The sequence below is a fragment of the Ambystoma mexicanum genome, chromosome 10, assembly GCF_040938575.1.
Source record: "Ambystoma mexicanum isolate Mex_15411 chromosome 10, UKY_AmexF1_1, whole genome shotgun sequence".
Classification (NCBI taxonomy): Eukaryota; Metazoa; Chordata; class Amphibia; order Caudata; family Ambystomatidae; genus Ambystoma; species Ambystoma mexicanum.
The window spans coordinates 222,121,349-222,144,284 of record NC_090932.1 but is presented as its reverse complement, the minus strand read 5'-3'; the positions used below and the strand labels follow the sequence as shown (position 1 = coordinate 222,144,284).

The window sequence follows — 22,936 nt, the reverse complement described above, 5'->3', positions numbered from 1 at the left end:
GTGGAAACTCTATGGGGGTAGGAGGCATAAGGAAAGATCCGCTTGAGGATGCAGAGGTGGAAGCTGCACGATCTGGAGACTGCATTGATGTGATGAGGAACAGGTGGTTGTTCGTCATCCAGAGGTCAATGTATGAAAGGCAGGATGCGAGGTCTGGGTGGCGTGTGGAGGGGGATTTGGGAATCTTGAGGATGAAAAGGGTGTCGTTAGCATAGTTGTAACAGGTGAGATTTTGCGAACGGATGAGCTTAGGGAGGGGTGAAAAGTAGAGGTTGAAGAGGAGGGGCAGAGACAGGCTCCCTGGGGGACTGGGTGGGGGAGGCAGAGGAGAAAGGATGGAGAGAGACGATTTGGGAGTAATCAGAGAGGAAAGAGGATATCCATCTGAGGGCACAGTCCCTTATGCCCAGGTCAAAGAGTCTGTTCATGAGGATGGAGTGGTAAATTGTGTCGAAGGCTGCTGAGAGGTCAAGGAAGATGAGAGCAGCACAGCCCTCAGAGTCTGCTGTTCTTTTCAGGTCATCCCAGATAGAGACCAGGGAGGATTCAGTTTCATGCAGGAGTCTGAAGCCATACTGGGCCAAGAAGACTGTGGGCCTAGGTGAAGAGGCTGAGCTGGGAGTATGCCGTGCAATCTAGTAATTTGGCTTTGAATCAGTTGTTGGTGATGGCGCAGTAACTGGAAGGGAGGAGGGGGGACAAGTGAGGGCGTTGAAAATATTTAATGACAGTATTGCACAATGCATTCTATATGGGCTAGAGACCTACAGGTCTTTAAAAACATAATGGCTTAGCACCTTGGAGGGGAGGCTGTGGAAACCTGCTCTTGGCCTTGGCCAGGGCACACCTAGACATGCAATCAGATTGCAGTTGGGTCTCCCTTCATTATGCATTTGATTTGGAATAAAAAAAAATGCCTTGTATTTGAAAATGTTATACTGCAAGGAAAATCCAATAATAACAATATTTAGTAGACTAAGGATAACCTAGACAGCAATAGTTCACTTTGCAAATTTGTACAGTGACATGAAGCTGAAGCATTCCATAATAATATTGACTGGCAAGCTGACCCCAATGCGCATCTTGTGGCCCTAATTAAGGGGCTGAAAATTCGAGCTTTTAGATGGGACTGGGTCAGAAATATTGAATATCTTGCTACAAAAGTAACACTTGCAGAGTATACAAGACAAGTTTCAAAATACTTATTACGCAAGGTTATATGAAGGTGATCCCAAATAGCGATCTCTGGAGATTCACTCTGCAATTATGCTTGAATCAGCTCCCTTTTCTCATGATCCCCGGTACGAGAGAGAAAATACCCAGAGACAAACAAACGTGTAAGTCGAACTATAATTTGGAAACAACGAGACATCTTCTCACACAATGTCCTATACTGAAGGAAAAATATCACAAAGCATACAGTCAATTCATCCATGAAATTAGGAATATTGAGGGCAATGCTTTCTGGGTATATTGTGTTTCTGGCACGACAATGGTATTATTAGTGGCCCTAGGGGATTTATGGTTACAGATGATGGATTTAATTACTAAGAACAAACTGATGAGTAATGACCGACCTAGGTATTTGTCTTGGGGAATTTATATATAAATGCACTATAGGAACGTGAGATTTAATGTATGCAATTTCCTATGCGTCACTCATTTTTTTCTTAAGTAGGGTTATAGGTTGATATTTTATATTTGCATTTTAAAGGTTTATAATTGTACTGTGATATATATGTTGTGGTATTTTTCTATAAAGATGTAGGAAACGTTTTTTAATTATAACGCTAAATAAAATATAAAGAAATAAAAGTGTATTTGAAGGAACTGGAATATTTGTACGTTTGTATCACTTGATACATTTGGACAAAATGAAGGAGTTTCATCTGCAGTCAGTTTTGGATTTTGGGACCAATGGCACATTGTATAGAGCTTGATAACATTTGATTAATGGATATTGTTATGATATGATATTTTATTTGTATTGAGCCAATACACAAGTGTTTCAGAGCGCAACGAGGCAAGGGAGCAGTTACAGACCCAAGTGCAGGGGTTGCCAGGAGGCAGTGCGGGTGTGTGGCTGGGAGGGCAGGCATCTGGGCCTGAAATCAGAGGGTAACCACGTGCCCGGTGCCAAAGCAGACAGATTAGCAGGGGAGAAGAAAAACAAAACCAGACGCAAAGAACAAGGTCTTTAGGTGCTTTGGAACTGAAGATGGTTCTCCTCAAGTTTCAGAGAGGCAGGGAGGTTGTTCCAGAGGGAGGTCCCAGCCGAGGAAAGGGCTCTACCCCAAACTTGTTGCTTGGAGAAGCGACCAACCCTGAGGGAGTTGGAGGTGAAGGAGCGAAGAGCTCGAGTAGGAATATATTTACGGAGGGAGAGTTGAAGGTATTGTTGACCCGGCCCCAGAAAGCCTTGTGGACAATGCAAAGGGTCTTGAATTTAATCCTTAAGGCCACAGGGAGCCAATGAAGGGATTTCAGGGCTGGAGAGATACGAGCCCGGGGCTACAGGCCAAGGACAAGTCTCGCAGTCCTGTTCTGGATCAGCTGCAGAGGGCGGAGAGTGATTGCAGGCAGATTTAGAAAGTGGCTGTTGCAATAGGCAAGCCTAGAGAGAACCAGAGCTCTGGAGACAGTGAGCTTCTGGGGGAAGGAGAGGAAAGGAAGAATATCTCTGAGGAGGTGCACTTGGTAGTTAGACTTTTTTGAGACATCAGAGATGTGAGGAGAAAAGGAAAGTGTGGAGTCGAAGATGACCCTGAGGTTCTTAGCCTCGCAAGTGGGAGCAGGGAGAGGGCCAAGGGAGGCCAATGATATTCCCCACCCTGTATGTAGGTTTGTAGTTCAGATGGACCGAGTGTTGAACATGCATACAAAAAAAAGGGCAGCAATCAACAGTGGAAGAGTTAAGGCAAAGGGCCTGTGGGTAAGACTGACGAGGGCCCTGGGTAGGTGGGACTTGGGGGCAGAGTTTAGGGTGGGAGGAGGTAAAGGCTCTCATGAGTGCAGCAATGATGCACTTTAGGGATAAATGTTCTATGCTTTTTAATTTGTCTTTTTCTATCATTGTAGTTGTGTGCTGTTCAGAGTTATGACTCCGGCTGGAAACTGCCTAGCCACCCAGGATATTGATTTGCCCAGGATCACTCAATTTGACATGCATATTGGTTGACATGTAAAATGTCACCCTATCAGTCGGATAGGGATATATACGATCGAGACATTAAAACTCACAAATATACATTTCTCAGAGAAATGCCCTTTCAGTGGCGAAAGATCCTTGATCTATTGACCTATGCAATGCAAGTGGAAAATCTGCTGTCCACTTTCATCCGCTCATCCCTTCCAAAATCACAGGCTCTCCCAAAATTTTCTCCTTCCTCTTCCATCCGCTCCCTTTTCTTCATCCATAAGCCTGCCTGCTCCTTCCACCTTCGATTCACTGTCTTCCATCAGCCCCCATCCATCTCACCTTCCATCCACTTTCCCATTCTCCATAAGAATCACTATTACCACAACATGAACAATTAAAACTCTGCACCTCAGTCCCCTGACAAGAGACTGAGAGGAGAATTCCACTTAATCATGCCCAAGAATAGAAGTTATGTACCTTGTATTCAACATGTGTGCATTGGCTATAAAAAGCTGCAGAAACCCAAAGCAAAAGGGAAGGAAGAAAAGTAGTGTGGAAACATCAATCGACTGATTTTCTCTTCCCATATTCTCTTGCCTTCCTATTGCATCTGCTTCCCCTTAACGTTTACCCTGCAGTCACCTTCCATTCACTCCCCTTTACCACAGTTCCCCTTTACCACCATCCCATACACCTCCACTATTTCTTCTTGGCCTGGCGGGGGAGAATCAAGGATGCCTCATCTCCTCTGAGAGGACTGCGCAATGAAGCCCCCAACCCTCGTTTCATCTCCCCTTCAGTGTGCTCCAACAACGCTTCCTGGATCACTGTGGCTACTCCCAGTAGGTTATGGATGAAGAGCTTTGGATATAGGGATCTTGCTTTGAAAGACACACCCCTGAAAAATGCTGCAGCATTGAATGGGATATTTTGTGGCTTAACATTTTTTTTTTTAAAGCACAACATTTTATTTTTGCGGCATTAAATTGAGGCTATGAGATAGTGCTAGCATTCGTTATTATTATTATTATTATTATTATTATTAGGGTATTTATTGAGCGCAGACAGAACGCTTTACAATCACAGGGGAAGCAGAGAAATGGTGAGGGATGGTGAGGGATGCAGAGAAACAGTGGAGTGAGGAGCTAGCAGGGGAAGGGGAGGGCAGGAAATTTGTCAGTAAGGGATCTGCGAGCAACACTGGGATCAGATCACCCAGTCTCGGATAGGGTGGGGAGTGGAGGGTATGTGGATCTAGGTGTTAGGGAGGAGTCATTCATGGAAGAGGAAGGTCGACTAACTGAACTGTAGAAGCAAGAAGGTGAGTCTGATGTTGACAGGGAGGAGGTTCCAGAGTTTTGGGGTGTAGACAGAGAATGCCTGTCTTCTGGTTTTTTCCTTCTTGCACTGGTGTGAAGACGCAGGTCCAGGTGTGGCCCTTATGACCCCCACCTAACTCGCAGCCCGAAGGCAGAGAAATGAGAGCTGTACATCACTCACGGGCCCTTCATCACCAATGTCGATGTATCGCAGATGTGAGAAACGTTATTCGCTTAGATAGCCATTCAGCCCATACCCGACTGACAACATGGAGGAGAGAGAGCTGTTATCGATCAAACTGACTATACCCCCAAAAAGCTGATGATGTCACTACTGACATCACAATGTTGATGCATTTAGACATGGCACATAGGCATCCATGCATGAAGCTACAAAGACACTATTCGTGTATTGCAGATAGACACGAAACAAATGCTTATGACTCATGGCAGTTAGAGGACTGTAACACTTACAACAGTAAATCTTAAGCTACGCAGAAACAGCAAGACACCAAGAATACATACAATCCACTTGCACATGCTTAATTGCGACTAACATGGACGGTCATATGAACAATGATGGAAACCATAGGTGCATTGATTTGAATTGGGAGAGCAAGACGAATTTCGAATACATGGAGAGGCTGGCAGCCTGATTCAGCTAAAGGCAGACAAACAGCGCTTCCAGCAGAGATACTGTGCGCTGCCTTGCCAAGGACGAGCAGAGAAGGAAAGCTTCCAGTTTACCAAGGTGATAAGACACCTGCAAGGATTATAGCTAACATCCCCACAACTACAGACAGGAGAGTTCAATTTTGTGGTCCCTACACACGTGACCCAGAAAAGCAGGACAATGCCTATTCACTTGAGATAGATGCAGGAAAGCTGTTCCCATCGAACCAGAAGTGGCAAAGATACAATTACTATGCAGGTTCAAAGCTGGATGAACACTCTCAGGGCTTAGGTGATCAGAAACGGCAACATGTGGGAACATGTATTATAAAAGAGAGGCCAAATCCCAAGATTTTTTGTTATCGGGGGAACATTTCTCAAAAAGGGACGATAAACGTGTAAGGAGAAAACGTGCCGGGGTACGGCATTAGAGAAATGAATACCCCTCACTGCTACGATCCTAGAGAGAGTTTGAAATGCCTAGGGTCACATACGTAAAGTTTTACACAACAACATTTACATAAGAGATCAGCAAATGTAGAATGCCAGACGTATCAATGTACATGAGATCACATTTTTAATAGTTAGTAGAAAAGGTTAAAAGGGCAATTTTATACATTTATAAGATACAAAAACAGAGATACAATGACAACATTGTAATCCTTGTATCAGGCACATAAAACAAGGCTACAAAAAAACAACAAAGACAAAACACAGGAAGCGCAAATTAATACACCCTATAATCCTATAAAGTGATTGCGAAAACGCCTAACTATTAGACGTTTATTGAGATACGAGGTGTCGACATGTTTCGGCCAGTGGTAGAATTGGACATTTTCTCAGGTGTCCATACAAAAATGAGTGTAGTGGCCATCTTCAGGACAGGTCATTTCTTCACAGTAGGCCTTATAGGTGCTTTAATGCTGACATCATGGATTTATTATCACAGGGTCGAGTGTGATCAATACAAGGTCAATCAATGGCTTGTAGTAATTGCAAACAGGGGGTCCTTAGATACCGAATCTGTGGCAGAGAAACATCTAAATGTGTTCATCCAGGTAAATACCAGAGTAAATTTGCACAATGAGCATTCTAGTTGTTAAACAAAGGCAGTGGTAATGTAATTCGAAACACTGCGGCGCCGGGTAGAAAAGTCGGATTTAGCCAGCCCAGAAGGCTCTGGTGCTTAAATTCTCCCACAACTCCCACCCAATCCAAAAAAAATCTCAACCACCCCCACCCAATCCCCTTATATTATTTATAATCCAAAACCAACCCAATACATACATAAAATAACTAAAATTATATAAAGGTCAATTGTGAAGAAGGTCAATTAGGACCACTATAATTAGGTCAATTCGGAAAAAGGTCAATTGTGAAAGGTCAATTTGGGTCATACCAGAAAATGCATATAGTATGCTATGGCTTAGGAAATCTAGTAGGCCACGACAGACCCAGAGAGACCCTGAGCCTCAACGAATGCTATGCAATCAGAACTCTTGTGGCAGGAACAAAGCCACTGCCTAGGTCGCAATGTTGCAGATGACATTCCTCACATTTAACCAAAGTAACACCGGCTGCAGGAGAGGTGCGCTCCCTAACAAAATACAGAATATTTCAGAGACCCGAACTCACAAACGTGGTCTCCAAGCACGTGATCTGACCGAGCTGAGGAGCTGCCAAGGTTTGGTGGCTGAGAAGAGCTACCTGTCTCACCGACCAGACAATGGCTGCAACAAAGTTGATATATGCACGACACAGTTCTGCGTTGGGAAACGGAACACTCTCATGGCAGCTACGGCTTACACACGGTTATGATGCTGACACATAGTTGCGCCTTGTAGAACATAATTACACATGTACCATTCACAGGTGGCCCGCAGTCTGGGGACATCGGTTGTCCCAGGCTTAGGGGCTCGTGGGTCAGCCAATCAAAACCAAGGACCCCAGGGGTGGATGACGGGGGTCACTGGCCAATCATGGGGCCTGCTCAATGTAACATTTTCAAGGTAGTAGTTTTCGGGGATGGTCCAAGCATAATACCTAACACAGCCTTGTCCAGTAACTTCATGTCTCTATAGGCTCCTATGTGGGACCTACAACTCAGCGACCTATCCCAAGTGGAGGTAGGATTTGGGGAAGGTTCCAGAGACTGATGCCAATTGTGACATCACAGGTCATCAAAACTGGCCTGCAAGCCAGAGTTCTCTGAGAGATGCATGAACTTTCCTTCACACATGTGATCTGTGTGGTTTACTGGCTATAATAAACCTCAGTAGTACCTTGCCTCTCGTGTGGACCTGGTGTTCTTAATTGGGCAAAGGGAAGGAGTTAGGCCTTCCACGAGTTCACACCTGCGGGCTCCCAGCATGGCTTGATCTGCCTGGGGGCCCCCCTAACAGAACATGTTGAAATCCCTATTGGGGGTCAAGTAAGTATTGACGATTGCAAAGTAACGTGTCAAAATGGGATACACACCTTCAACATTCATGTAGATCCATCCCGCATTATCAAGACAAAATAAGCAAGTATAGCACGGAATGGACTTGTGATACAGAGGACAAATTGGCGAGGCCATGCGCAAAGACGGAAGCTTTTCCAAATGTGTACAGCAACATATGACCACATACTTACATGCAGCTTATAAGTGGAAGAAGATTTAACAAGGGGGGTCCTGGGAGTCTCTCTGCCAGACATTAGTCCTGGTTACGAGAGACTTACCCAGAGTCTTTAGCTCACTATCTTTTCACAGAGAAGAAATATCCCAAACATATCAGTCTTTGTCCTGCCCTGGGGCAGTCCAGCACCGAAATGCGAGGCAATTCTCCTCTGAACAAGAGTAGCAACAGAAACCCCAGACACGTGTTTCGGTCTGGTTGGACCTCATCAGTAGGGTGGATCTGTGCCTCTCTAAGAATAGTGAGCAAGGGGTCCACGTCTGGATTCCCCTAGTAACTTATTCTTAGAGAGACACAGCTCCTCCCTACTGATGAGGTTCAACCAGACCGAAACACGTGTCTGGGGATGCTGTTGGTACTCTTGTTCAGAGGAGAATTGCCTAGCATTTCGGTGCTGGACTGCCCCAGGGCAGGACAAAGACTGATATGTTTAGGATATTTCTTCTCTGTGAAAGATAGTGAGCTAAAGACTCTGGGTAAGTCTCTCGCAACCAGGACTAATGTCTGGCAGAGGGACTCCCAGGACCCCCCTTGTTAATCTATAAGTGGAAGAAGGCAAGTCATCAATTGGCTATATTAGAGCTATGGAAAATGTTTCAGGATGAGGAAGGGGACCCAACCCAAAAGCATGTCAGCGTAATGTGGGAGGCGGATTGCCTATGGCTCCCCCTTCTCATTCTCAAACTGAAGACACAGACCCAACAGCAGAAAGTCAGGGATTTTACCCCTTAAGGGAATTGAAAGCAGTGGCAGGATATACCAATCCCGTTTTTGCACCACCAGGATATAGCAGCAAGAACACACTTAGCAGCGCAAAGCATGCAAATAAAAAAGCAAAAGCTATCAGCGGTGAGCATAAGGAGCGCAGAAACTTGAAGCAAAACTGAGAAAAGATGATGAGGGACGGATAGGACTGAAGAGAGGGTCCCGGGAATTGCCCTAATGTCCCCTATGCGACTGCCAACCTGCAGGATGAAGAATGAATGGTGTAACTCGTTGTTTGGCCATTTTTTTACCGGCACCCGGCAATGGGCAATTACTGAGGCATTCTAGCCCCGGCGAACCCGGTAATTGCCCATTGACGGTAATTATTAGTCCCCATTCCCATTTGAGCCCTATGGGGATGACGGTAGCACCGGCACCGTTAATAACGGTGCCGGTGCTACCGTGAAGGTCTGTGAGCGGGTGCTGGTCCACCAGCCAGGTCAGACCTGGCGGGCTGTAAGGCACCCACTCACAGACCTCGTAGTTTGCCGGTCCGGAAACAACAGTACCAGCAAGCTTACCGGTACCGTTGTTTCTGGACCGGCAAGCTTGTAATGAGGCCCAATTCAAATTTACTTGTGGTGGTAAGAGAAGCTGTTCCTAACAAGGCAGAGTGAAATGATACAAGTGTTGCCCACCAAAACTGCGACCTGTAGGCACTCTCTCAGGCTAGGTGATAGATACACAGAGCTCTGGGACCAAAAAGGTCCCAGGCCTTGGAGGTCCTGCTCTAGCCAATCCAGAAGATCCATTTGTGAGGTGATATAAAATGTTGCACGGGCCAATGGCCTTCCTGCGACTCTGCAACAATGTATTTTGGGAGCTGAGATTGCTGGAGAATTGTCTTTTCCTGTATGATCCCTGTCCTATGGAAAAATAAAGACAGTAAACTTTGCCCCATGGCTGAATCTTCCATGTGTGCATTGGGGAGCTTTGATGGGCCGAAGATACTCTGCTAATTTAGGACATTGTTATTCCGAATCCCCTTGTGTACTTCAGGACATAGTGCAGATCATGAGGTGATAGTCCCGACAGACTAATGGGTAGGCAGACAGATATTGCTTATACTAGACAGGTAGACCACAAGCGAGTTAGGACATATGGGAGTGGAAGCGCCAAATTATAAAGATGCAGAGGAAGAAGCTAAAGAATGGGCAGAGAAAATGGAGGAGGTACATAGAAGAGAAAAGGAAGAGGAGGACTATGACAGGTTGAGAAGAGAACGAGAGCAAGCAGAATAAAGGGAAAGGGAGAGCCAGAGGAGGTGGCAATGAAAATGGCAGAGAAAGAGAAGGAGAGGTAGTCGCAATTAAAGAAGGAAAAGAGAAGGTTGGAGGTTGAACGACTCATTAAAGAGTGCCGATACAGGGAAAAAGAGGGGGATAGGAGACGTGAGCAAGTGAGAGACGAAAGTAGAGAGCGACATTCTAAGAAAGTTATGGACATTAAGACGGACTTGACACGTCTAAATGACAAGGAGGGAGAAGGAATACGAAGAAGGATAGGGGATCTTTATAGGAGCAGAATAGACAGTTTGGTTGCCCCAATGGTGAGTAGGCCTGTACAATAGGGTCCTTTTTGAGGGGAATGCAAAGTTGATGAGCGTAGAGGGAGAAGTTACCCAGAATATGCTAAATAGATTGCAGACAGTAGGAGGTGCCTTTGTAGGAAGGGGCAGCACAAACAACTGGCCAAGGGGATGTAGAGGAGTACCACTGGGAAGAGGGTTTGGATATCTGATGCAACAGGGCGGTGACAGTTTTAATGAGGGAGACCCAAAACCAATCGGGGGTGCAATACAATGCTGGCTGTGTGGAAGGATAGATCACATGTGATGAATGTGCAGAAGCAGGGGAGGAATGCAACAGAATGGGGGAATGGCACACCAGCCAACATATCAGAGAGAGCAAGCCGAGTATTATGCCCAAGATCACACACAAGCGCAGGAAAACATGCCCCAACCGGCACAGGCACAGAGCATGCCAATGCAACGATAACAGCTCATAACACATGCACTACAAGCACAGGAACATATGCAGCCACCTCAACCAGCACAGGAAGCACTGATGCAGCAGAACATTGTAGCGCCGACACACACACAGACTCCACGATGCAGACTGCTGTAAGGAAATTGGGAGGGGTGACTTTAGTAGGGGGCAATCCTTTTACCGGGACAGCAATGTCATTATATCCACAATAGGACAGCCCACAGACAAACCTGCCATGTTCGATCCTATCCGTTACACCCAACCCAAACAAGGAACAATGTATAGGGGTGACAACAGGTGACAAGACTTTCTCTTTTCTTGTGCATACAGTGGTGACATGATCCTGTATTAGGGAGGGGAGATATCCGATGCCAGGCATTGCCATGAATGTACAGGGATTCTCTGGGGTTGCAGATTTGGTTCCTTGTACTGACAAACCTCGGATCTCCATAGGAGAACACAACCTGACTATGCCATTGCTATATTCCTGACAGACACCAGTTAACATAATTGGTAGGGACAAGATGAGCCGACTTAACATGACCATTTCTTTCACTGACCAGGGGATAGTGTGCTTGACTCCAGAAATTGACTACATGAACCTGAGGGAACCTATCCAGGTATATTACGGGCAGACTGTACAGAAGGGGGGTGCCAGCGAACCCCAAGCTTTTCCAATATGGATTGGAAGTGCAATAGTATGGCTTCCAGGGATACAAGGCAAGTTGCTACGCATACCCAATGAGTTCTTGTTCAGAACAGAGGTTCCCCTAGATGAGAAGGAAAGACAGGTGATACCAATGGACTTGGAGGTGGTCATAGTGAGGGACGAAAGAGTAGTATTGCATAGGACTGACTACACAGGAAGAGCATGGAAGACAGTAATCGTGGTGGGAGAAGGGCACAGACTGACTGACTTGACAGATGAGGAACTTTTTGAGACGATCGTTCAGATCAGGAGACAGTGTTTTTCATGCCATTACCCATTGGGTGAGGATACATTACAGGTAAGTACCAGAGAGAATGGTTTTGCTGAAAAATGCTCTACCACCATTTTTCAAGGAAGATCTGGTGCGAGTACCCAGTTTTCTATGGACTAGTAGTCAGTATGATGTGGGACTGTTAAAGGGGATAGGAGCTGTCAAAATAAAGCTCAAGCCAGGAGCTATCTTACCAAGGGCGAGACAATAGCCCCTATCCAGAGAGGCAGACAAAGGCATTTATGAGGCATTCGCCGCTTTAGTAAAGCAAAGCCTTCTCCATGAAGAACCTGCTGCATGGATTCAGCAGTGTTCTGAGTTCAGTGTTATGAGCTCCAGTGCAAAGTGCATCTTGCCTGCCACTCCCTACAATGCTGTCTGAAGACAAGGGCAGCATTCACATTTGGCCTGCAAAGCTGTGTAACAGTTTTTCCTATTTGTGAACCCTTGTGCCAGGGCTCATTTTCTTCCTTCTGAGACTGAGCTTTGTAACCAGTGATGGGGTGGAGTACCGTGAATGTGAGATTGGACATTCCATGCGCACGGTAGGCATTCTTGATCTGCTATCCTCTTCCATCTGTGCTCAATGAACTTTCTGCATCAATGGGACTACTCCCACCTTGCAGAAACTGAAGGTATGGAACTGCTATACTACCAGGTGAATGAAAGCACCTTTGAACGAGGGAAGGGCCCAGAAGTCTGTTGCTGTGCATGACATGTGATTTTGCACAGAGGACATTCCTTGTGCTTCAGGACCTTCAGAGACATTGGGGTAGATTTTCTTGGACAATCAACCAGGAATTCTAGCCGTAGGTAGATCGCTAGATGAACGATGTTCTTGGGCCGACAGACATTGCTATCATGGACAAAAGTCCAGGAAAGCCCTGCTGGGCACAGGATCTGTGTAACATTCTGTATGCTGTTGTACGTGCAATGTAAAATGTGGAGTGTGGAATGGTGGAGAAAGTGGAGAAAGGAAAGGCAGTCAGAGAAAAAATTGTGAGCTTCTGGTGAAGCCGGTGTACACTAGATGTTACTCTCAATAAAGAATAGTCTCCTTACCTGATCTCAGTCATCATTTCACTGGTGAAAAGTGACAACACAGTGGCCACACCGAGTAGCTGTCATTGGAACCCTTTCAGCGTGTGTCTGCAGAACAGTTTCGTCCTGTCGTGTTGCTGTCATGTTGCTGATTCCGCTGCACACTGGTGCATCCATGCAGTGACTCCTGGCTGTGGTGAGCTGTTCTGGAGTGTGTGTGTGACTCTGCCTAGATCGACAGGCTCTTGTCTCTACTCTGACTGAGAATCCGCGCAGACAAGGCTGACAAGTAAGCGGCCCAGAGAAGGCTCTGTACAGCAAGTAGGAAGGAAGAGGACCTGTTTCAAGTTTGGTGACAGCACGAGCCAACAGGCAGAGTGCACACTATAGCTGCTCAGCACAGTGAAGCGTAGAGCCCGAGGAAAAGAGCGTGACATAGCCTTGAGGTGTGTGTCATTGTTAAAACACAAAGGAAAAGACCTTGCGGCAGGCAGTTGTGTGCCACCATATTGGATGCCAGGACAACCTGCAAACAAAGGCGTTTGTTATGGCGTGCCATTGTGTGCCGCCATATTGGCTGACATGACAACCAGCAAACAAAGGCTCTCATTTAAATGGTATAAGCCACGAACAAAGTCTTTTCCTCGTGGCAGTGTTTTTGTGTAATTGAAGGTGCACAATAAGGGATTAAAGGGCACAAGACACATGTTGAGAAAAATAAAACAGTGGTACTCTAAGACAATGGACAGTAAGGCAGTTGTTTTTGATAGAAAGTGTTAAGATACACTTTGGAAGCAGTGCAGCGCCTGCATACTCAAAGGCAAAGGAGAGACCAACATGTCCCAAGCATACTTGCAAGCATATGATTAAGTATAAGCTCCACTGCAAAGCAGTAGAGATTAAGATACGTATGAGTCGTAGTGCAGAAGGAAAGCCTTCAAAGTGGCCATGCAGAGTGTACCTCCGCCAAATTGTACATTGGTATACTCAGGGGGAGCCCAGCATACCCTGGAAGCGCTGGAAAAAGGATTTTGACCATTATGTAATGGCCATTCGTGGTTTGAACTTTGCCAAGGATTTCAATGCATTGGGCCTCATTCCGAGGTTAGTGCTAGCACCATTACCGGTACTGTGTCCGCCCTGGTTCAATGGGGACTTACCGGTCTAGTCCGACCTTTCCGGGACCGGTAAGTCCCCATTGAAAATGTCAATCTCCATTCCCATTTGAGCCCCTATAGGGCTCAATGGGAATGGGGAGGGTGCTAATAACGGTACCGTAAATTACGGTACCGTTATTAGCTCTGAATTCCCTTTGCGGGTCCCGTCCTTAACGCCTGCTAAAACCAGGCGTTAAGGAAGGACCCGCAAAGGGACCTCGGAATAGGGTGCAAAGGGATTACCGGCACCAGTGTCATTACCGGTGCCCGGTATCCCTTTGCGCCCGGGTTGTAATGAGGCCCATTGTGTGGGATACTATGGACAGGAGCAATTTGAGAATATTCCACCCCTATCTGATGAGGAATCAACAAACCTGTCAGAATATGAAAAGTGCATAAAGATGCTGGATAAAAATAATGATAAATCTGTGAGTATCATATTGGAGAGGTATAATTTTGGGAAGAGAAAACAGCAGCTAGGTGAATCCATGGAACAGTATATAACAGCTCTTAGGGGTTTGACAGCCTTGTGTGAATTTGGGAGTACTCTAAACAAAAGATTACTGGATCAAATCATGCTGGAATGCAGTGATGAAAAAGTGAGAGAAGCCTTGTGGTTGAAAAGTAACCCCTATATCGATGAAGTCATTAGGGTGGCAAAAGAAGTAGAGCTTGCACATATATGTATAAAATAGTTAGAAAAGACAGCTGAACCAGACACAAAAAAGGTGGGAGAAGTACAAGTTATGAAAGTTCTAGCAGTACAAGGGAAATGTTAGACACGAAGAAACAGGGATCCAAGAAAGAAGGATTTTAAAAGGGAATGGGGAGATTGAAGGAGAAAAAGGGTGAAGAAGAAAGGAAAGGGTGTTTTCCATGTGATAGTTTGCATCGTTTCGCCAGCAGTGAGAAGTGTCCTGGCATCAAGGCACTATGTAAGAGGTGTAACAGGCGAGGCCATTTCACTAACTGTTGCAGACCCAAACGTGACAATATTGACTGTGTTGATGATTTAAGTGAAGACTTGGATGAATGTACCTGCATCATTGATAGCATAAGTGATGATATTGGTATCAATGAGGATGAAGTGCCGATGTTGAAAAACATATGTCCACTATCAAGATTGAAAGATGGAACATAACAATGGGGATAGACTCTGGAGCTAAGTATATGCTGATGCCCAAGGCTATTTTTGAGGCAAATATGTGAGGAAGCATTTCTCTGAATGAAGTAGACATGAAACCTTTAGCATAAGGTGGTAAAAGAATTGAGGTGGTGGGATGGTTCTAGACTGTCATGCAATGTAAGAGCAGATCAGCGAAAGGAAAGGTGTATGTCTCCAACAGGGGAAGTTACCCACTTTTAAGCTGGTCCCATCAGAAAAGGTTAAACACCAGACTTGATCCGAATGCTGTGGAACCAGTTTATGCTGTGGATAATATCAGCCGAATCACAAGTTTGGCTGAATTTAACCCCAGCTCTGAGCTGCGGCAGGAAAATTCCCATTTTCGGGCGCAATTAGCGCTGCGCTATTAGCGCGTGCTAATTGTGCTGAAAATTCCCCATTGGGTACAATGGCCCCAGTGGGGAACGGGGAATTACCGTTACCACCAAACCCGTGATTTGGTGCTAATAGCACCGGAGGCTTTGGCAGTAACGCCATTAGCCCGGGCCGTATCCCGGCAGTAATACCGACGGGATAGCGCCCAACTCGTGATGAGGCCCATAAATTGTCTGTGAAAGGAACGCATCATATGGTTTTGGGACAAATCATGCATCCTGCAGTTTTCAGAAAAGAATTGGGTAGAATGAGAGACAATATGCACAGAATCAGAATGAAGTCTAATTCTGTTTCAGTTGTGCAGAAAATAAGGCCAGTCCTGTTAGCTGTCAGATTTGCTGTGAAAGAAGAGTTAGAACTGGTGGAGAAGTAGGGTGTGATAGAGAGGATTGAATCTTCTGAATGGGTTTCTCCTCTGGTGATTGTGCATAAACCGAATGGCAGATTGAGGCTCTACAAAATATACCCAATATAACGGATATGTTGGCCACTATTAGTGGTGTGAAGATTATTAGTACTCTGGATTTTAAGTCTGCTTACCATTAAACTGTATTGCATCCGAGCTCCAGGAACATAACAGCCTTCATTATTCCAGAAGGTTTATTCCAATGCAAATGGATGCCTTTTGGTTTGCTGTCTGCTGCGGCAGTATTTCAGCGTGTCATGTATCAACTGTTTCATGATGAAAAAGGGGCGTTGTGCTTACAGGATGATGTGTTAGTGTGGAAAATAGTTGAAGAACATGATGCAACACTGAGATATATTCAAGGATGCTGGTATAACACTTAGTAGAGATAAATGCAAATTTCACAAATCTATTATACAATATGTGGGAAATGAGATTTCAGAACAAGGTATTCAACCGAAAATGGATTTGGTGAATAGTATTCTGAGTTTTCCTAGTCTCACTGATAAAGAAAAGTTTGTATCCTTTCTTGGAATGGCTGACTATTATTCCAAATTCATTCCAGATCTAGCGAGCAAGTCCTTTAATATGAGGAAAGTGGTAAAACAGGGGTGAGGTTCCAGTGGAACAGTGAGTGCCAGCAAGAGTTTCAAGGGACTAAACTCGCATTGAGTAAAGCTCCAACTTTAAGCAACTTCGATCCAAGCAAGAAGAGTGTGTTGATAACAGACACCAATAATTACGGATTAGGTGCAGTGGTGTCTCACAAGGGTACGAGAAAAGATGATAACATTGCATTTGCGTCCTGAGTGTTGAAGGATGCAGAAAAGCATTATTCTACGACTGAAAAGGAGTTATTGGCGATGAACTGGGCCATTGATACGTTTAGACCTTTTTTGTGGGGTGTGAATTTCATCGTCAGGCGAGATCATAAGCCTTTGAAGGAAATATTAACCATGGAAGGGTTGGACAAAGTGTCTTTGATGATTTGCAAATGGGTTGCCAGTTTGCAAGATTATATTTGGGAAGTAGAATATGTGGCGGGTGTAAAGAATAAAGTGGCAGAATGTCTTTCAAGGTTAACGAATGTGGTTGAGGACGCAGAAGAAGATGATAGTAAAGAGGATCAAGTGCTAGACATTACCCAAGAAGTCATTTCAGAGGGAGAATGGTAGGAGGTGATGTTGGCAGATGCTATTTTGAAGGATGTTAAAGAGCGACTTAGGCGTGGTGTCAAAAGTAGTCAGATTAGGAAAGGAGCCATTCCCGATGCTGTGCAACATGTATTTGATGAACTTCTCATTAAAGAGGGCATGGTTCTGAGGGGGGGACACGTTGTTTCCTCTGGATGAAGTGAGAGGAAACATTTTGGAAATGGCGCATGAGGGTCCTCAGGTCATGACAAAGATCAAACAATTGATAACACAGGATTTCTAGTGCCCTGGGATGGATTTGCAAATGGAGAGGATTATCAGGGATTGTTCAGTGTGTGATGATGATGCTAAAGGGTGTGTAGCAGAGTATAACAAATGACTTTAATGTCTGCTTCCTCTGTACCTTGGCCGCTAGTAGGTTTAGATATTGTAGGGCCAAGAAGGAGTCAAGGAACATTGAGGTATTGTATTGTACTGGTGGATATGTTGTCTTGTTGGGTGGAGATTTCTTGGGTACAGGATATTTGTACCAAGGATATTATCCCATTTTTGGATGGGATATTCAAGAGAGAGGGGTATTTTTTTGTTTGTTATTTATTTATTGGGTACTTATAATGCACTTATACAGCAAATGGTGTCTCAAGGTGTAACAAGACAAAGGGGGGGGGGGGCAGAGAAGAAAAACAAAAACAGTCCTACTAGTCATTGGGCCTCATTACGGCCTGTGCGGAATGGGTTAACGAGTCCCGCTAATGGGTGCGGACCCGTTAACACCATTCCGCACGATTACAAGGTCCCCTCGCGGGACCCGTTAAGGAACGCCTGGTCAAACCAGGCGTTGTTACCGGGTCCCGTGAGGGGAAGAGGGAGCAAACAACGGGCCGCTCGTAATCGGCCCGTTGTTAGCTCCCTCCCCCATTCCCATTGAGCCCTATCAGGGCTCAGATGCGAATGGGGAAGGCCTGTGCCCGGGTTCCCAGAGGGAGGAATTACCGGGCCTTCCGTACTCGGAATGGCCCGGTAATTCCCCATTCTGGGAACCCGGTAAAGGAGCCCGGTTTGGCGGCAGCCATGGAGCTAATAGATCCATGGCTACCGCCAAACTCGTAATGAGGCCCATTGTGTCCTTCGGATCGTGCAAAGTACAATAACAGAAAGTGCAGGGGAGTGTGGAGGCGGTGGTAGTGCCGGTCAGACTGGAATGTGCTAATGCTAAGGAGGGAAAGGAAGTGCAGGTCAGAGTGGCGAGCGTGCAATTGCTGGTGGGATGGATGGGAGGGGAGGCCAGGTGGACAAGTGCCCGGGGAATGCACAGAGTGCATGGGAAAGAAGGTCCATGTGCTAAGTGCGAAGGAAGGGGCTGGGTGGGCTCAATAGGGGTGTATGCCCAACAAGGCTAGTCCAGGGGGAGGGAGAATGTTAGGGCAAGTCCATGTTGGGGGGGGTCAGAGGAGAATAAGTGCTGGGGTACACTGGTCGAGGAGGGCATGGTGCCCTGTATGCATCATAAGGAACCAGGCAGTCAGTCGAAATGAGGCAGAGGGGGACATTAGCTGGGGAGGAGGAAGAGAAAAGGAGGGTCTTCAGAAGCTTACAGAACTTAAGGAGATCCAGCTCAAGTCTGAGAGGGGCAGGGAGGCCATTCCAGAGGGAGGCACCTGCGGAAAAGAGAGCACTGCGCCCCCCCCACTCGCTGCTTAGAAAGAGTTTGATCTGTAGAGAGTTGGAGCTAGAAGACCAAAGGGCTCTAGCATGGAGGTATTTAGGGAGAGAGAGTTGGGTGTAGTAGGGTCCCAGGCCCCAGCAATCCTTGTGGATGATGCAGAGGGTCTTCAACTTGATCCTTGCAGTAACCAGGAGCCAGGTGAGAGCTTTTAGGGCTGGAGAGATGCTTTCCCTGGGCTTGAGGCCAAGGATAAGTTTTGCAGTTCTATTCCGGATTAGTTGAAGGGGGTGAAGGGAGGATTTAGGTAGATTAAGGAACAGGCTGTTGCAGTAGTCCAGTCTAGGGAGGACCGGATCTCTGAAGACATGCCTCATTACGAGGTAGGAGGTAAGGTATTACCGGCACCGGTAAGGATGCCGGTGCCGGTAATCCCTTACCTCCATATTCCGAGGTCCCTTAGCGGGTCCCTTCCTTAATGCCTGGTCTGACCAGGTGTTAAGGACGGGACCGCTAAGGGACTTCAGAGCTAATAACGGTACCGCAAATTGCAGTTCCGTTATTAGCTACTTCCCCATTCCCACTGAGCCCTATGGGGGCTCAAATAGGAATGGGGATTGGTTCTCAGAATGGGGACTTACCGGGTCCTCCAAGGTTGGAATGACCCGGTAAGTACCCATTCCGAGAACCCGGACCCGGTATGCGGTAAGGGGGTAGCCATGGTGCTAATAGCACCATGCCTACCTCGTAATGAGGCCCATTGAGTTTCTGGGGAAAGGTGAGGTAAGGGAGAATGCCTTTGAGGAAGTGCAACTGGAAGTGGGCCTTCTTGGCAAGGTCTGTGATGTGAGGAGAGAAGGAGAGACAGGAGTCGAAGATGACACCAAGGTTTTTTGCCTCACAAGAGGGTGAGCGCAGGGGACCCATGGAGGGCGGCCACTAAGTAGAAGGTAGCTAGGGTCCCAATGAGAAGGATCTCAGTCTTACTGGCATTAAGGTAGAGATCATTAGCAATGCACCATGCCTGAATAGCAGTCAGACAGTCGGGAATGAGAGAGGAAGAAGAGGAGGCAGAGGAGTGAAGCTTGAAGGAGAGCAGTGTATCGTCAGCATAACACTGCAAGTGAGGCGAGAAGGCAGAGATCAAATGGGCTAGAGGGGAAAGGTAGATGTTGAAGAGCCACAGAGAGATGATAGAGCCCTGAGGGACACCACAGGTGGAGAGTGTGATGGAGGAGAGAAAAGAGCCCTGTTGAACCTGGTATGGTCGGTCAAAGAGGAAGGAGGTTATCCAGTCCAGTGCCAGGTTTATGAGAGTGGCATGATTAGCCATATAAAAAGCAGAGTAAAGGTCAAGAAGGATGAGAACGGAAGGAGAGTTGGAATCGGCAATTGAGAGCAAGCCTTCACGGGTGTTCAGGAGTGCAGTGTCTCTGGCTGCTCTGAAGCCAGACTGGTGGTCGTGGAGACAACCTACACATTCAGTGTGGTGGATCAGCTGAGACATGACCGGCTTCTCCAAGAGTTTGCCCAGAAGGGGGTAATGGCAGTAATAAGCTGGGCAGGATGGCTCCCTGATTAGACGGCAAAACACTAAGTAACATGGAATCAGTGCATATGGTTTTTTACATCCTTGTAGCTCTCTTGCTTAACCAAAATGCTCATCCCTTCAATAATACCTCACTATTCACTTTGAGTAAGGGTTGAAGTCCCCACGCGGGCGCACCCTTCCCATATCTGCTATTGCTTGGTCCTTGCTTCACACTGTGCACAATGTGTATATAGTAGAGAGAGGGGGAGAGACAGAGAGAGGGAGAGAGAGAGAGAGAGAGAGAGAGAGAGAGAGAGAGAGAGAAAGAGAGAGAGAATTTTCACATTTGTAAGTGAGAAAGTGAAAATGGGTGCTGCCAGCACAGACTAGGGTTAGGAATGTGGGGAGAAGGCCACGTTTTGCTTTGTTATCCTTTTCCATTCCTTATGTCTTTCATGTCTTGTCTTGCCTTTTCTTGCCATGTTATGTCATGCTGTACCTGGCTATGACTTCTTGTACTATACTATGTGAGCGCCTCTTTCATTCAAGTTGCACACATTCGATTTCATTGGCCAGGACCACCCGCCTGACTGTCCAATGAAACCACTCAGAAAATCCAACTGCAAGGCCAGTCACTCCTAGATGGAGGAAGATCCTGTTAGGTCTCCAGCCCCCTGCCAGGGTCACCCCCCAGAAACCTGGACTGGCAAAAGATGGGGTTACTCTAGTTGTATTATGCCTAGGCAACAACTTCCTCTCACCTCCCATTAGGTACCGATCTCTGGCTGCGAAACCTGAGGATTTCTGAGTTCACGCGAGAAGATCATGAATACCAAAAGGTCATGTAAATGTCAGATGTGCCTCTGCCAAGTCCACGGAAAATACTTACCCCCAATTTGCGCTGTATGGCTTCATGTTGTTCAAGAAATAAGGCCCACAATTAGCGATTTCGTTGCCCCTCAGCCCAGACCTACAGCCCCCACTGCTATTCAAGTACAGCTATAGAAACACAGGCCTGCCAATACAATGGATTTAAATCCCCACCAGCAGTATTCCCTGCTGTGCTAGTAGTACACGGCCGAATGTAATCAAGATACATTTCTTGTGTCTTCCCCATTGCAGCACCGGAAATTAAGATACCACCCCGGGACCAGTTCAACACGTCTGGACAGGATGCCATCTTCTTGTGTGAAGTCGTGGCCTATCCCATGGCACAGGTGGAATGGCGGAAGAACAGACACAATGTTAGCCTGCCTGGGGATGACCCGCATATCTCAGTCCAGGTGAGTCCCAGCCAGCTACTCTCCACCTACAAACCCATCTCGTGCACCAGGCTAGATCCAACAAGAAGTTTAAGGGACACTAGCCAGACTCACACTAAATAAATATATAAAACATTTGCAACCCAGCCATCAAACAACACCTGCCATATTCCCACTAAAGAACTGCCTTGTACAGATAGCACCTCAATTCAAACACACCTTCTTGAAGATGCGCTAAGCTCCTAATAACGACCCTTCATGAATGCAATCTAGTTTTTCACTAAACAACATTGTGCAACACTTCCACCCTCTGCCAAAGGAAAATTTGAAACAAAAGATAGCCTCCCAATCACAGCCTTTTTTTTACATCAATCACTTGTTGACTATAAGTCAGTTTACCATTAAACACCACAGTCCTTCTAATGAGCAATCTATAACACCATCCACAGTCCTTCTAAAGAGCCATCTGAAACATCAGTCACCCTCTCAGGAAAGAACCCTGCTGTTCTAACCTTCAACTCCCCCACTAAAGACCCTTCTTGTCCAACCATCAACCTGCCCACTAAAGAACCTTGTAGAACACTGCCACCCTCCAATCTAACGAACTAGTGGCAATTAATTAACCTCCCGCTAGATAATCTCCTGGAACTCTTGTCAGGCTCTACATAATTCCATAAATCTTGCACCCCAAGTCCTCAATAAAGAACCATTCGGTCCAAACAATGAAAAATAAATGTAAAGAGCATTCAGGATCATTAGACCTGGTGAAAGAGAAGCTTCCAGAACTCCTTCGAACAACATCATTCCTTTAAGAGTGCATTATGGTATAGGGTTGAGAGTGGGTATCTTTGGACAACAGCATTAAGCGGAAGTGAAGCCGGGAACAAATACATATTGTTTATATTTTATTAACTTGAAAGTTTTGTTTAGTGGTAATCACTTATCCTAAGCGTGATCTTCTGAGTGATTTACAGAAGAGCACATTTTGCACCGACCACCCTAAAGCGTGCTAGGACGTCATGAGCCTTAAACGTCTGAAACACAATATAACAGGGCTTATCTTGGTACATAACGGGGTGTGGGGCTGTAAGCACCTTTACAGTACATACCCACAAGTTCTGTGTAGCTCTTCAACGTTAACCCATTAAGGGTCTTATTACCGAAACTATGCACTGGGGCAAGTGCAATTTTGCATAGTATTACCACAAGGTGAACAATTGCTCTTGTGAAAAAACATTCTTTCAATGGAGTTTTGCACCAGGTCAAACTCTGCCCTAGTGCTAATATGCAATGGTATGAACACTTGGACCAACTTTGCCCTAGTGTTAATATGTAATGGTATGAACACTAGGTCAAGCTTTACCCTAGAGCTAATATTTAATGGTATGAACACTTGGTCAAATTTTGCCCTAGTTTTAATATGTAATGGTATGAACACTAGGTCCAACTTTGCCCTAGTGTTAATATGTAATGGTATGAACACTAGGTCAAGCTTTACCCTAGAGCTAATACTTAATGATATGAGCACTAGGCCAAACGTTGCCCTAGTGTTAACATGTAATGGTCTAACCCCTAGGTCAAACATTGCCCTAGTGTTAATATGTAATGGTATGAATACTA

General features: G+C 45.9%; 1 protein-coding gene across 1 annotated transcript in view; it reads left to right on the top strand.

The window, feature by feature from the left end:
* Positions 1 to 22,936, top strand: part of LOC138491290 (kazal-type serine protease inhibitor domain-containing protein 1-like) — a 173,483-nt gene that overhangs the window by 113,364 nt on the left and 37,183 nt on the right. Inside the window, exon 2 of the mRNA XM_069617721.1 lies at positions 21,177 to 21,337. Within this exon, the coding sequence (XP_069473822.1) occupies positions 21,177 to 21,337 (161 nt within the window). The remainder of the gene's footprint in view (positions 1 to 21,176; positions 21,338 to 22,936) is intronic.